This window comes from Diadema antillarum, unplaced genomic scaffold, assembly GCF_040938485.1.
Source record: "Diadema antillarum isolate AM-2024a unplaced genomic scaffold, OU_Dant_1.0 scf00000210, whole genome shotgun sequence".
In the NCBI taxonomy this organism is placed as follows: Eukaryota; Metazoa; Echinodermata; class Echinoidea; order Diadematoida; family Diadematidae; genus Diadema; species Diadema antillarum.
The window spans coordinates 1,116,655-1,131,921 of NW_027271099.1; the positions used below are offsets into that span (position 1 = coordinate 1,116,655).

The following is a 15,267-nucleotide window of genomic DNA, read 5'->3' on the forward strand; positions in this document are numbered from 1 at the left end:
TGTCACACAACAGGAATCAGGGCTGCAATTTGGTGTAACAGTGTTAAGATTAAACACATGCTTCATTTTGGGATTGATTTTCATGAAGGATACTATAAATAGCAGTAACTCATCCCATTCAGTATGGGTGAACACTTGTGCTATAATACATTGTAGAATAGTAAAATCTTAATACTTGACATGGTGGATATGACACTTTTGAACTTGAAATGGGAGTTACTTCCTTGGTACACAAATGAGTTTATGTCCTTATGAAACACTTCAAACAGACCACATAATGACAGAAAGCATTATCACTGGCCATTAAATTATTCTCGATGTTTGTTTGTTTGTTTGTTTGTTTGTTTGTTTGTTTGGTTTTTTGGGTTTTTTTTTTTTGGGGGGGGGGGGTAGGGCTCTGTTTTGAAAATTAAACCGCAGAGAAATTCTGGCTAACGCTATAATACAGGGCCTTTAAAGGTACACTAAATGTAGGCTACATTCATCAAAATCTGATAACATACATAACAGGGATGAAATTCTACCTTGTATGCTATTTGGTATTACGGGTATTACATTACAAGGGGTGATGGATGCTTAGAAATAAGAGTGGAAAAAGGAAGTCGGGAACAAGAAGTACATTAGCTTCTACATGCAAACACAATTCTCCCCTATGAACTGTGCACCACAACCAGACAATAATGGCAGACATGAAGGGTGCCCCAATGGGGCTCCTAGACATGTAAGGTGATGCTAAATCATACACTCCCCCCCCCCTTCCCTTGTGATCTGAGTAGGCACTAAGTCAGCATGTGCCACCTGAATTAATGTGTCTCTGACCACCTTACCCCATAGATTCGCATGCTCATGGGGTATAATAATACAGAAATGTGAATGCGACATGCTCACGAGAGAGGGTTCTCTTTGATTTGTCTATGCTGGTGCTGTTGTACTGCCCCATGTTTCTCACATAAATGATGTACGTAGAATGTACATAAGCCGCGTTTATATGATTTTGCGTGCCGAGAATCACTGTTTTGAAACACTGATTCAGAACACTGATTTGAAACATGGTTTTGTCAAGACAGCGTTTATAAGATTTTTTCCCCCGAGCATGTTGAGGCTCTCGCTCAGACTGTGCCATTGTGCAGCTCATTCTGCGCAGATTGTTCCTCAGCAAAAGGTCAAAGAGGGCGCACGCAAGGCATTGTGACGTCATTTAAACAGTGTTTGAGATCGCTGTTGCGTTTATAAGTATATAGGCCTATATATATCTACTGTTTGTAGAGAAACACTGTTTTGAAACGCACTATTTTGTGCATCAAAACAGTGTTTCAAAACAGTGTTTCAAGTTACGGCTAGCATCATAAGATTTTTTTTCTTGCTAGAAACACTGTTTTGCCAGAAAAAGTATTTCAAAACACGGTTTCTGGCCAGAAAAAAAAAAAAAAAAATCTTATAAACGCACCCTAAGATGTATAGATCACCAACAAGACAAAGATCTATTTTTGAGAAGTCTTCCAGGTACAAATGCTAAATGGTATGCTGACATTCGAAATTCAAACGTAATCTAACCAAAGATGCTGAATTCTCGATATATCAGTAACATTTGTGTCAAAAACTTTATACAAACCCACAGCTCTCTAGAAAACATTTTCCTGAAGAGTATTAAAGTATGTAGGGCCTACAAAGCCAATACCGATGAACATGTGCTATGCCTGTTTCTGTTCTTCATAATTGCCCATAATAATAGTATTGACAAAGCCGTAGTATAATTCTAGTTTCAAAAAATTCTAGGGTAGGACTGAAGAGGCAATAACAAAGAAACTACAAATGTACATGTACATGTACATGTACGTCTGTGCATTGCAAATCTCTGTCGAGGCCAAACACTCTTTGCAGTAGTGTAGATAGTTTTAGCAGTGGTAAAGGAAGTCTTGCAAAAGTGCTCATTCATTTCTTTTGTATTACTTCATTATTATCATTACTACTTTTTTTTTTGGATCAATAGTATTTACCTCACATACAATGCATGCGTAAGAAAAGGCATTCATAAAATATTTTCCTTATCAAGTAATCATCATTATCTATATCTACCTCTTCTGGACCCTATACTTCTGATACCTTATCGGCATGACACTTCATACAATGATACGTGAAATCTATCTAATCTATGGCATTTATCTTCTCCATTTCTCCATGCGGAAGTTACATTACATATAAAGTATTATCGGTCATGTTCAAGACTTGTCAAATCGGCTCAACACTCCGCACGTCAAATCGGTGTCCTGCTGATTTTGGAATGCAAGCTATGATGAGACACTTAGGAGTGTGCAGCTTTCTCGCAATGGAAATCAGCTCTGCGGGCAATGCCAGTCAGGACCCCTGACTACCACATTAGTGTCAGAAATACCTTTACTTCCACTGCAGAGATGTTCACCTGCAAGTTAAGAGCACTGGCAGCAAAGCAAGCCACTATCACACTGTTCGTCAGCTATGTAGATGGGTTTCTACACCCAGCAGAACAATGCTCATGTCCATTTCGAGCTACCAGGTACATCTTCATCTGCACACCGTATGTAATAGATGTAACACTGCAGCACAACATGTGTAGCCTAGGCCTATACAGTTCCAACTTGCTTGGATGGGCAGTTGGTGAGGGCCCCATTAAAAGGAAATTATCCATTCTACCATCACTTGCCCAAAATTGAGTTTTGGTTGTCCAAGCCAAACAGGCATGTGAACTTGTGGCAACCCACATTTTATAAAGAGTACCGGGTACTCATAAAAAAAATGTTCTCTGCATCCTGAACTAATTACATATCACAGGTGAAAATCAAATGCCATACCAACAATATACACTAAAACATTGGGCATTCTTATCCTCAGGTAGCTACTGTACAGCTAACACTGAAATCTACCCCATCCCCAAAGAAAAACTACATAGAGTGTGTAGGTGAAGTGTCACTGCATTATGCATGCAATTCCTATCGCAAAACTTCTCTTTTATCAAAAATCCGGTTTTTATGCTTTTAGATAGGTGCACTTAAATACTCAGTATCTTTTCTCACAGAAATGGGGGACATTTCACTTGTCTTGGCTGAAACTATTTATATTTTGCCACTCGACAGCATTCCACAAGGATAGTGATTAAAGCTTGAATGCCATTTTCTTGCCTGTGCAAAAAGGAACAGCATTCTAAACTAAACACTAAAATGAAGTCAATGGGGAGCTCAAGTATGTTTCATTGGAACTATGCAGTGTTGTTTTAAAGCTTTTGAAGATGGAAGACTTGCATTTAGAGAGGAGAACTCATACACTGTTACAAGAAATGATAATTTAACAGCACAGTTTTGACTTCTAACAAGAGAAGTAATCATCTCTGTGTATTGCAATAAATGCCATGTGTCAGTGGCAAACTGTCGTAACTGAGTCATTATTTTCCTCTTCTTTTATGTCAGGAAACATACATGGCAAACAATACTTGGACTGCAATAACATTATTGGGTTTTTTTCTCTGCCCAGTGCAATTTTACATCTAAGGACTTCAAAATTAGCATGCTAACAGAGGCAGCTTCTCAATCTATGCCTTGAAGAGAAGGGAAGAACCCTTCACATTGTTCTACGGCTGAATCAACCCAACTATATGACGCACGTACAATTCTGTCTAAAGCCTCTTACTGCAGATCAATTTGAGTACAAAAACACTTGATCAGTGCGGTTAAAGGAGAATCCATCCCAATGGGAAAAGGTGTTTCGAAGATTTTCATTGCAAAAGCAGTAAATGTATGAATAACTTGGGCCTAATAACAGGTTATGTAGACAGTAACAACTGTTTGATTGTATTTGTTATGCGGTTATACTCTACTATGTAACTATGAAATCCCATGACCACTGATTTTAGTTGAATTCACCATATAACACCTCCTAAGTGCAGTGCACTTTATTCATCTGCTATGTCCATCAAACAGCCCAAATTGTTTACTTGTCATTATTTGCAGGAAGGTATATTGCAAATACCCTTTCTGTCTTCTGTAAAGGGTAAAGACATGCTTGTAAAGTCTTCATCAATGATGATGTCTTGAACAGTCTTAGAGAGAGCGGTTCTTCCAACAGAAGGTGTAAATGTCCCATTTTATATACAGTACAAGCATGGAGTCCTACTCAGGACACACTAGAATCATATAATTACACAGATATACTCCATCTTGAAATACACACTATAAAGACTGCCAGGTGGCTTAATGACTCATGTGGTCATACTGTTCTTACTAGCAATGTGTTCAGCTCTAGATTCCATGACCTGTTTCCTTGTGTCTCACAATTTTTGTTGAAGAAATTTCTTGAGAGCAATGTTTCCTTTCCATCCTGTCTTTACACTGTATATCGAACCACGTTTACATGTAGGTCCTCTAGAATTATGCAGTACTATCTTAGAAACATACATTGTACAGTGACTCTATTAAAGTAAATTTGCTCCATCAACAAAGAATGGGGCAAGTAGATCAGGTGTGAAGACAATGTAAACACAATCATAAAAAGAAAAATAATGATATGAAATCAGAATACATTCAACATTGTTTGGACAATGCCAAAAGAAGGGAGGAGAGAGGTGTAGAAGCATTTGAACCCTTAATTGACACATGTATGGCACATAGGCCTACATGTACATGATACAACATAAGATGATGCTTACCATTTGAATAAACTCTGGGTAGAGGGGTTCTTGGAGCACACCCCTTCCCGTGGTGATGTAGTCAACTAGCTCATTGAGGCTTGCTCGCTTGATCTCCTTGCCCTTGAGCTCTGACACAGCATCCATAAAGTCGAACACCATGCAGCACTGTTCCAGCTTCTTGATGACCAGCTCTGGCTGCTCTGCAGGGGGAGTATCTGATGTAACAAAGAGGGATATGATATGGTGAGTGAGGATATGGCTCATCAAAGTTGCCCCCTCCTGCAAACATCAGGCCTTCGCTTATCAATAAATCCCCAAAGCAATTCCTATGTACAGTAAGCCTGCAAGCCTACAGCTTCAGCCCGTCCCCATTTTCACCATTCAGAGAGACACTACTTCAACGTGTACAGCTCAAACAAACTCAAACCTCCCTTGAGAAACCTGCAGATGACAAGCACAGAACAGTGTGATGATAAATCTGCACAACCTATGGTATACAGAGTGGAACCTACAACACACTTGGGCCATTGTGAGTGTCCTGCTAATAAGTATGGCAAGAGTGCCTGGAAAAATCTGGATAGCTGGATGCAGCGAGTCAATTTCATGAGGGACTTGGCAGGTGGTAGTGTGATTATTTGGGAGAATATTGGCTGCTATCATGGCTTGTCCCGTTCACACGGTGCGCCAATTTCTTGCCACTCGTGGGACTTCACAAGCCACCCAAGCCAGGTTGCAATCACACAGGCGGAGGGGCCTAATACTGTGGGCTCATTTCAACTCACATACCCTTCCCCCTTTCAGGTAGGCCTACTACACGTAGGTTTCAGACACATGTGGGTTAACATTCCAGTAACCCACTATAGGCCTACTGGAATAAACTCAATGGTATAGTATGTAGAGGAACCATGCTGACAATGGTTAAAATTCTGTTTGTTGTCCTTTGAAAACAAGGTGTACTGCATCCACTAATTGTACATTTTGGACCTGATACTAACTGGCCTCTGAGAAGTGCTGACAAAAGCGAAGTCATGCAATAATGGGTTTAACACCTAACATAATGATGTAAGCATGCCTTCATGGTGTAGGTAGGATACAATGCCCATCTATATTACACACCTGTAGTACTGTAAAACGAGGAATTTTCGCGTGCACTTTAATTTCGCGAATTTCGCGAGCGCCAAAATTCGCGAAATTAAAATGCACGCGAAAGCTTTTGTCTACACTACATGCATTGAATGCCAGAAGCAATTCGCGAAAATTTCATGCCACGAAAAAGGCTGTCGGCTCCAATTCGCGAAAATTTCATGCCGCGAATATATCATGTTTAACAGTATCTGATCACTGTAAGTAGGTCACAAATAATGTACTGCTACTGCAAGATCAGAGCTTGCATGGTCTTCGCGGTCAACAGCAAAATATTAGTGAGTTTGACTTCATAATGTATTACGCTGTATCTTGATTCTTGGTATCTTGTCAAAGAGCGTACTACAACCTTCTTCTTTTTTGTCTTGATTTGTTTCAAGGGTTTTTGGGCTGAAGTTATGACTGACTTTTTAAGCTTAAAACATCAGCATGAATGAAACCTTGCAAGTATTCTCGATACGTTTGTATATTATTAAATCATGATTGCATGCATTCCTGTGAAATAATGATTGTGAATGGTTCCATCAGTGTATGCTATGATACAATGCTGTAGAATTAAGCTCTTTTTCACTTAAAATAAATTCTATAATGCATTATTAATGGAAAGCTCTGACACATTAAACAATATATAGAACATGCCCTCTGCTGCCACTGTACATGTTGATGCAATATCACGTTTAGGGTTTGTTTGTTTTTTCTTCGTTTTTCAAAATAACTGATGCCTTTAAAGGTTGACTTTACCAACTGTGTAGTATTATTAACAAGCATTCCGAACTCCATTAGCAATTGCAGATTCATAATCTGCAATAGAATTCATGATTTACTGTAAAAGTGGATATTTTCGCGAGACTAATTTTTCACGCTTGGCCGGGTAAGAAGAGTTTTGCATGTTTTTAATTCCGCGGAATCAAGACATCAACTACTGGACCATATTGCACGCAAAAATATTCGCGTGCTTTTATTTTCGCTCTAGCTTCTGGTTGCGCGAAATGCGCGAAAATGTCCACTTTTATAGTATGAGGCTATGCAACACATTGAATGGGTTTCAAAAATAGTTCGAGCAAACAAAAACCAAACCAAAAAAAAAAGCAATGCGCACCTGGCTTTATACTTGTTAAAGCAAAGAATGAGATAAACTACTACAGACAGGAGTCAAACTATCAGGAAGAGAAAAATCCATTTTGAAATATATCTTCTGAATGAGGAATATACCAGGAGTCATGCAATACGTACATTGTATAGATCTAATGCCTTTACAGTGTATGAGATGCTAGAAGATACTTTTATGTGTGTTAACCACATTCAAGTTCCTGTAGGCAAGCTGTTTGGTGGTAGCGATACCAACTCTACAGGGCATTGATAATTCATCCTTGTCTATGAGCTGGTGCAGCTGATCACAATGCAGACTGTACCTGGTCGTATGTACATTTGTACGTACTTCCAAGCATTATGGTATATGCCTAGGCAAGGGGCAACACTATATGTAATTTAAGTACAGCGGAAAACAGAGTAAATTTGCATGTGCCGTTTACAGCATTAGCTTGATTTATTGTCAACTCCTGTTTTATTTCCTTCAAGTTTATACTGATCCATGGAGTAGTGTGGGGATGTTTATTCACTTACAGAATACAAAGGTGACCCAATTATATCATACGCTACATTATCCCTTTCAGGGATCAGAGATCATCTGTACCAAACTGTGCAGTCCTGAACAACCTACATTATGAAGCCAGAGCTCTGATGGTTTGTAACGCTCAGATTTCTTTTTAAAGGACAAGTTCACCTCAATATACAATACATAAGGATTGAGTGAATGCAGCAATATTAGTAGAACACATCAGGGAAAGTTTGAGGAAAATCAGACAATCCGTTCAAAAGTTATGAATTTTCAAAGTTTTCTGCATACATTGTAGTCACTGCCGGATGAAAAGACCACTTCAGTGTATGATGTCACATACGTAAAACAATACAAGGAAAAAATAAAGAGAATCTCACAAAATGACATTTAAATAGAAAGTACACATTCCCTTGACTTGTTACTGATGTAGGTTAATGGTATAATATGTAAACTTTCACTGATGTGTTCTACTATTATTGTTGTATTCACTCAATCCACATGTATATGAAGGTGGACCTGTCCTTTAATAATTGCTGTATAAATGTAAATGCTAAATGCATCTACACATGAAGTTTAAAGAATTGGGATGGGATGGGATAGGATTTCAAAAACAAAAATTTAAAAATAAAAATTCAAAAACATAACTGAACTTTAAATCACTATGTTAAACAAAAACAAAAACAGAACAAAACAGACAGAGTAGAAAGAAAGAAGAAAGAAGAAAATGCTTTGTGCTTGTACAGAGTATTTGTCACACACCACATCAGCCCAAGACCAGTCACGACTTGCATGTTAAATGGAGGCTCCTAGTTCGACATGCTCATGATGTATAAATTTACATGAGAGTTCCTGCCAGCCCTCCACTTGTCACTTCACATGAAGTTTTCTCTGGCTGTACAGCGGCAAACGAATGATCCTCTACTCTAAGTGTTAGGCATGACAAAGGCTTCAAATCAATAAATAGATGGGAAATCAACATGCTGCGGAAGCCCCAAACAAGAGGGGAGATGTGCAATCACTGATTGTACATATGCATACGAACCATTTGCTGAATTTGCTGCACAATATGGACAACACACTGTTTGAGGTCTTAAAGGTTGTTGCATGATGATCATATCTACAGCATCTAACAACCAATTGTTACGTACTATAGGGTATTGGCTGGCTGCATCTCTGTAATATTGGATCCATATTCATGTTTGTGCCATGCAGTGGGATTCCATGTGGGCCTATATTGTTTTAAGCTGCAAAATTGATGTTTTGTTTTTTTATACCTTTGAACAGTTCTATATTATTCTCTTTCAGAACTCTTATTCCATGTACACTATTAAGTCTTCTTTCAAGGTGGACCCTTCAAAATTGTAAAGCATTACGGCTTCATATTGTACTTTGGTCATATTTTATGAAATCATGCATCATAAAAAAAAAAAAAAAAGCATCTGATATGGTGCAATGACACCCCTACAGGTACATGTAGGTACACTTTGGTAATACATTTTGCCATCACACAGTTATCAACTAGTTCACTTGACCTTCACATACATGAAATTCATTTAACCCGTTGAGGACGAGTCCCAAGTGTACTTGGGCTGGTGTCAATGGGAAATGTGCGTTGTAGTAAAATCAGTCCATCCTCAACAGGTCAAATTCATTCAAATTAAATCCTGATCGATGAACAGACTCTGACATACAACACTGTTCCAGAAAAGTAAGAGTAAGTAAATGCAATATCAGCATATACATTGTAGACACAAGTATTTATAAATCTCATATGTAAACAAGGAAAAGTAGAAATTAGGCGGTGCGTAACATATGTCCCCGCCGGAAGTAGCATTTTGTAACAAAATGTGCAATATAGGTAAAAAATCAAGGTCAAAGGTCAAAGAAGTCAAAGGTCAAAATTCTGTGTAGAAGTTTTGAAGCCCTCACCTAGTGCCATCACATAAAGCAAATGGAATCGAAATTGGGTTAGAAATGGCGAAGGAGTAGCATTTTGTAGCCAATGTACAATATAGGTCAAAAATCAAGGTCAAAGGTCAAAGAAGACAAAGGTCAAAATTCTGTGTTGAAGTTTTGAAGCCCTCACCTAGTGCTATCACATAAAGCAAACGGAATCGAAATCAGGTTAGAAATGGCGAAGGAGTAGCATTCTGTAGCAAAATGCACAATATAGGTCAAAAATCAAGGTCAAAGGTCAAAGAAGTCAAAGGTCAAAATTCTGTGTAGAAGTTTTGAAGCCCTCAACTAGTGCCATCATATAAAGCAAACGGAATCGAAATCGGGTTAAAAATGGCGAAGGAGTAGCATTTCGTAGCAAAATGTACAATATAGGTCAAAAATCAAGGTCAAAGGTCAAAGAAGTCAAAGGTCAAAATTCTGTGTAGAAGTTTTGAAGCCCTCACCTAGTGCCATCACATAAAGCAAACGGAATCGAAATCGGGTTAGAAATGGCGAAGGAGTAGCATTTTGTAGCAAAATGTACAATATAGGTCAAAAAATCAAGGTCAAAGGTCAAAGAAGTCAAAGGTCAAAATTCTGTGTAGAAGTTTTGAAGCCCTCACCTAGTGCCATCACATAAAGCAAACAGAATCGAAATCGGGTTAGAAATGGCGAAGGAGTAGCATTTTGTAGCAAAATGTACAATACAGGTCAAAAATCAAGGTCAAAGGTCAAAGAAGTCAAAGGTCAAAATTCTGTGTAGAAGTTTTGAAGCCCTCACCTAGTGCCATCACATAAAGCAAACAGAATCGAAATCGGGTTAGAAATGGCGAAGAAGTAGCATTTTGTAGCAAAATGTACAATATAGGTCAAAGGTCAAGGTCAAAGGTCACGACTGAAATTCTGTGTAGAAGTTTCAAAGCTCCCATGTAGTGCTATCATATAAAGCAAACAGAATCAAAATTGGCTCATAAATGACAGAGAAGTAGCAAATTGAAGATTTTGATCACACACGGACGCACACACGGACACACGGACGGACGGACGGACGGACGGACGGACACACGGACGGACACACGGACACACACACGTACGGAGCCCGTTTCATAGTCCCCTGCTCGAACTCGTTCGGCGGGGACAATATATGAAATAATTCATCTACAAAAGGTATTTGAAATTTTAATACACGATAGATTTTGACACTTTGTAATTGACCATTTCTGTAATGTATTCAAATTCTATGCAAGCTTTGCACACACAAAATTGCCTAAACAACCACAAAGCTTGCTGAAGGCTTGCCCTACATTTTACCTAGCAACAACCGATGAATACAAAGTGAATTCCTATCTAAGAAATCTAATGGGGGAGCAGGTGAATCAGATGGTCTGTTACTGGGCTGTATGAAAAGAAACATCCATGAAATTTGATGCATTTCAGAAACTATCCACTGAGTCATCTTCAACAGCAGGTCACTGTGCAAATGAATACGGAAGTGCTGCGACCTAATGAAAATATACTTGGCAAAGCATATTGCTCAGCTGCCTACTTAATCCTTCATGAATGACGCAATAAGTTGCCCTGCACAGCACGTAGTACACGGAGAAGTTGCTGGGGACAATGCTTCCTTCTTAGCAACTGCATGATAGTTCAGGTGAAAACTGGTCCTGCACTGACCCCTGGCAACAAGCAACGTGGGCTAGGACACACTGTAAAATACAGCAAGACCGCAAATGATGTTTACGATAGAGTTACAACTGTATGCATACTTGTTTTCAGATAGAACGGACATGTTATGAAGATAAGGTAGTGCAGTTGTACCCTAGTATCAACTACAGTGTATGCATACAATTGCACAGAATGAGGCACAATTACAATCACACACACACACACTCTCTCATGTACACTACACACAAAGACACAATAAGGCAAATGCTGGAAAGACATTCACTGTACTTCATCAAAAAGTAATTTTTACAATGTGTAAGTGTACATGTATGGTGAACAATGGCAATGACTAGCATTTTTTTCACGTAATTCACATAATTTTTAGAAGCGCATCTTTGGCATGAGACATACATTAGGTACACTGTCATTTTTTGTTTTTCTAGAGACAGGTTTTTTTACTTGTATCCCTCACTCAGCTGGCCATAATACATCATTCTGGCTTTATTTGCCTGTAAACATACCACATGCCACTGAATAGATGAGATGCAAGAATCTGGTTCTGCAGTCTTTAAAATGTAGGAAGAAGAGTCAGTGACACCAAAAAGTTAAGAATTGCACCTAGATAGTGGGTTTGACCCTCATTTGAATGCCACAAACCATACGTTGTACAGTAGTACTTCCATGGGAGGAAAAAAAAACCCAGTCTAATCAGCCACATGAAAGATTTGTCATTCAAAAGTTCACATCTTCTCATTTCTCTTTACAGGAGTAAAAACTCTGCTAAGGATAACACTCCTGATTAGTTTCATAGTACCGGTATCACATCCTCTATGAAAATCAGACAACCCATTCAAAAGTTATGAATTCTTGAAGTTTCTGCTCAGTCACTGCTGTATGAGAAGACTACTACAGCTTGTGATGTCACATGTGTACAACGATACAAAGAAAATTCAACATATTTTCACTTTTCCCGCATAATAAAAGAACGCTTGACTCGCCTCTTTCAGAAGGCAGGGGGAATAACATTACCCTTAACATACATGTACATCAGTGACAGGATGAGGAAATGTGCAATGTTTTCAAAAATTAAATTTTGTGAAATTCTCTTTATATTTTCCTTATATCGTTGTACGCATGTGACATCATACACTGTGGTAGTCTTCTCATCCAGCAGTGACTGCAAAGATAATAAAAATTCATAAATTTTGAATGGATTGTTCAATTTTCCCCCACACTTTCACTAATGTGTTCTACTATTAATATTCCTGCATTCACTAAATCCACATATGAAGGTGAACTTGTTCTTTAAAGAAAAACTGATTGTCAATGATACTTTGCATTAATTGCAACCCTTGTGTGTGATTTTGGTCCAAGCCACAATGCCATGCACAGCTTATGAAACAAGATGTAAGTATTGGTGTAGGCCTACCTGTACACACAAACTTGTGTTATGCCCATACCATCTGAATAATCAGGTGAGAGTAAGCCTATTCACAATGACCTTGCATGGTCAATTGTTGGATAATGGACTGTGAATTTTTCATTGTGTGCATACTTGTACATGTGTGATGTAGAATATTTCACTGTCAGTATATGTGTATAAGCACACTGTCTGGGAGGCTCCAGTGTAGTTACTATGGTAAAATGTTATACAAAATATAGACATCTACCCCCTCCCACTTACGGTATATGGTGTACTAACCACAGTAATGGCTGATGGCTAGTATGGTAACTGTTTGTAAAACTTTCGTTCAATAAAACAGGAACAATGTTCAAAGAACACAGGGCAGTTAACCAGTATCTATTTATGAGTCATTTGTCACAATGTCATAACCTTACAGCTTCTGTATCATCAAGGAGGTGAGATGGAGTTCCAACTGGCTGTAATTATTCAAACAATAATTGTCAGTTTTCTACTGATGCACATAGGAATTCCACAGGTGCATTGTGTCTTTGATGATAGGGGTTCAATGCCTACATTAACATAATGTTGGTTTATACATTTTGCTCGTTTATACGCATGTACTAAATGAAATGAAATCTCACAATAATGATAAAGCATATAAAACAAAGGTCAATCCCATCCAGAAGTGCAAAAGTGTAAATTAGAGCTGCATCATGTGAAAGTGTTTAAAACTGTACCCTCCTGGAAAGCCAGTTTTCCACTTTTCTATATAATTCCAACAAATAAAACTGATATTGAATAATTTTCAAGTAAAATTCTCCATTAATAAATATATCAAATTAGTGCCCAGGCATGCCAAGTCGAGTATCTTTCGCTTTCATTTCATTATTTTTTGCGCAATTTCTATTATTTATCCCCCTGTTTTTTATAAGTAGGGATCATGAAAACTAACTACATGTACAGTACCATCATGAAGACATGAAATAATTTATATCTTCCTCAGAAAGTGGCTGGTGATTATGCAATGAGACACAAGTCAACTGTCTTCCTGTCTGCATGGCAGATCCAGTTTGGCACATGCTTCAAATATTTTTGAGTGGTGGCATTGAACATGGGTTCAAAGGAATTGAGACAGTTGTGACTCCATTCTCTTGAACCTCCTTGGTGTAATACTGAAGGTCGGGTAATGAAAATGCATAAATTGAGAAAACTGTCAACATACAGACATGTAAACAAATTGCTAATAAAATTCTCGCATAATAAAAGAACACTGGACTTCCCTCTTTCAGAAGGTATGGGGAATAATATTACCCTTAAAGATAATAAAAAGTTTTGGTACCTCAAAAGTTTCCTTGAATTTCCTTGTCTTAGTTTGTGTTTCAGGTTAAAGTACCTTTCATATAACTAACACTGTGAGACTTACTCGCCCCAAAGTGCTCTCATGTCTTAGTAATCATGCAATTAACTGCGACCAGCAGCCCCATACGCATAGCGACCAGCAGTCCCATACGCATAGCGTAATCGGGCTTCGCATTGTAGCATTCAGGATCATGACAGATTTAGTATCGCAGGATAAATGTCAACTTAAAATCCCAAAAATTCTTCAATTTGAAGACTTACCAATTAAAGTGAAGTATTGAAAACAGGCTTCGGGCAACGTTTGGTTCTGCCTATAGTCCCTTTCTGTTCGAATTGATGACTGAATGTGACTCGGTCGAGAGGACCTTGGGAGAGCTACCATACACTGAATACTACAGCCAGTGCATGCGAACACATCACATGCGCACAAATTTCAAATCCATCAACGGATAAGATGTTTGTGTGCGCATGCGCTGGCCGTAGTAGTCAGTGTAGTAGCTCTCCCAAGGTCCTCTCGACCGAGTCACATTCAGTCATCAATTTGAAAAGAAAGGGACTATTGGCAGAACCAAACGTTGTTCGAAGCCTGTTTTCAATACTTCAACTTAATCGGTAAGTCTTCAAATCGAAGAAATTTTTGGATTTTAAGTTGCCATTTACCCGCGATACTAATTCTGTCATGATCCTGAATGCTACAATGCGAAGCCCCATTACGCTATGCGTATGGGGCTGCTGGTCACAGTTACCTATGCGTACAATGGGCTGCACGCTGCTGGTCGCAGTCAGTGGTTTCGTACAATATCTATCGACGCCGTACGGCGACGGCTCTGGTACGAAACCATTATTGCATGATTACTAAGACATGAGAGCACTTTGGGGCGAGTAATTCTCACAGACAACGTACTTTAACGTGAAACACAAACCAAGACAAGGAAATTCAGGGAAACTTTTGAGGTACCAAAACTTTTTATTATCTTTAACATACGTCAGTGACTGAGGAAGTGTACACTTTTTTCAAAAAGTAAAATTTTGTGAAATTTTCTTTATATTTTCTTTATAGCGTTGTACGCATGTGACATCATACACTGTAGTAGTCTTCTCATCCAGCAGTGACTGTGCAGATACTTTAAAAATTAATAACTTTTGAACGGATTGCCTGATTTCCCCCAAATTTTCACTGATGTGTTCTACTAATATTACTGCATTCACTCAATCCACATGTATATGTGGGTGGACTTGTCCTTTAAGGGAAATCAAAATATTTCTAGGTATTTGTACATCATACATTAAAACCAAGAAAATGAAAGCAACTGTTCATCATGTGATGTCAGATGCAAGGACTAAGATCAAATTTAGCGTTTTGGCAAGTAGGCCCTACATTGTACAGGGTGTTACAGTTACACAGCCACAAGTAACACGTCAGTTGCTCTATTTGGTAATAGTCAAATGTTTACTGAAACTGGTTACTGAAATGGAAGTATG

General features: G+C 38.5%; 1 protein-coding gene across 1 annotated transcript in view; it reads right to left on the reverse strand.

The window, feature by feature from the left end:
• The window catches only part of LOC139724294 (serine/threonine-protein phosphatase 2A 56 kDa regulatory subunit epsilon isoform-like), an 87,221-nt gene that overhangs the window by 59,157 nt on the left and 12,797 nt on the right, over positions 1-15,267 (reverse strand). Inside the window, exon 2 of the mRNA XM_071635438.1 lies at positions 4,676-4,872. Coding sequence (XP_071491539.1) covers positions 4,676-4,872 — 197 coding nt within the window. The remainder of the gene's footprint in view (positions 1-4,675; positions 4,873-15,267) is intronic.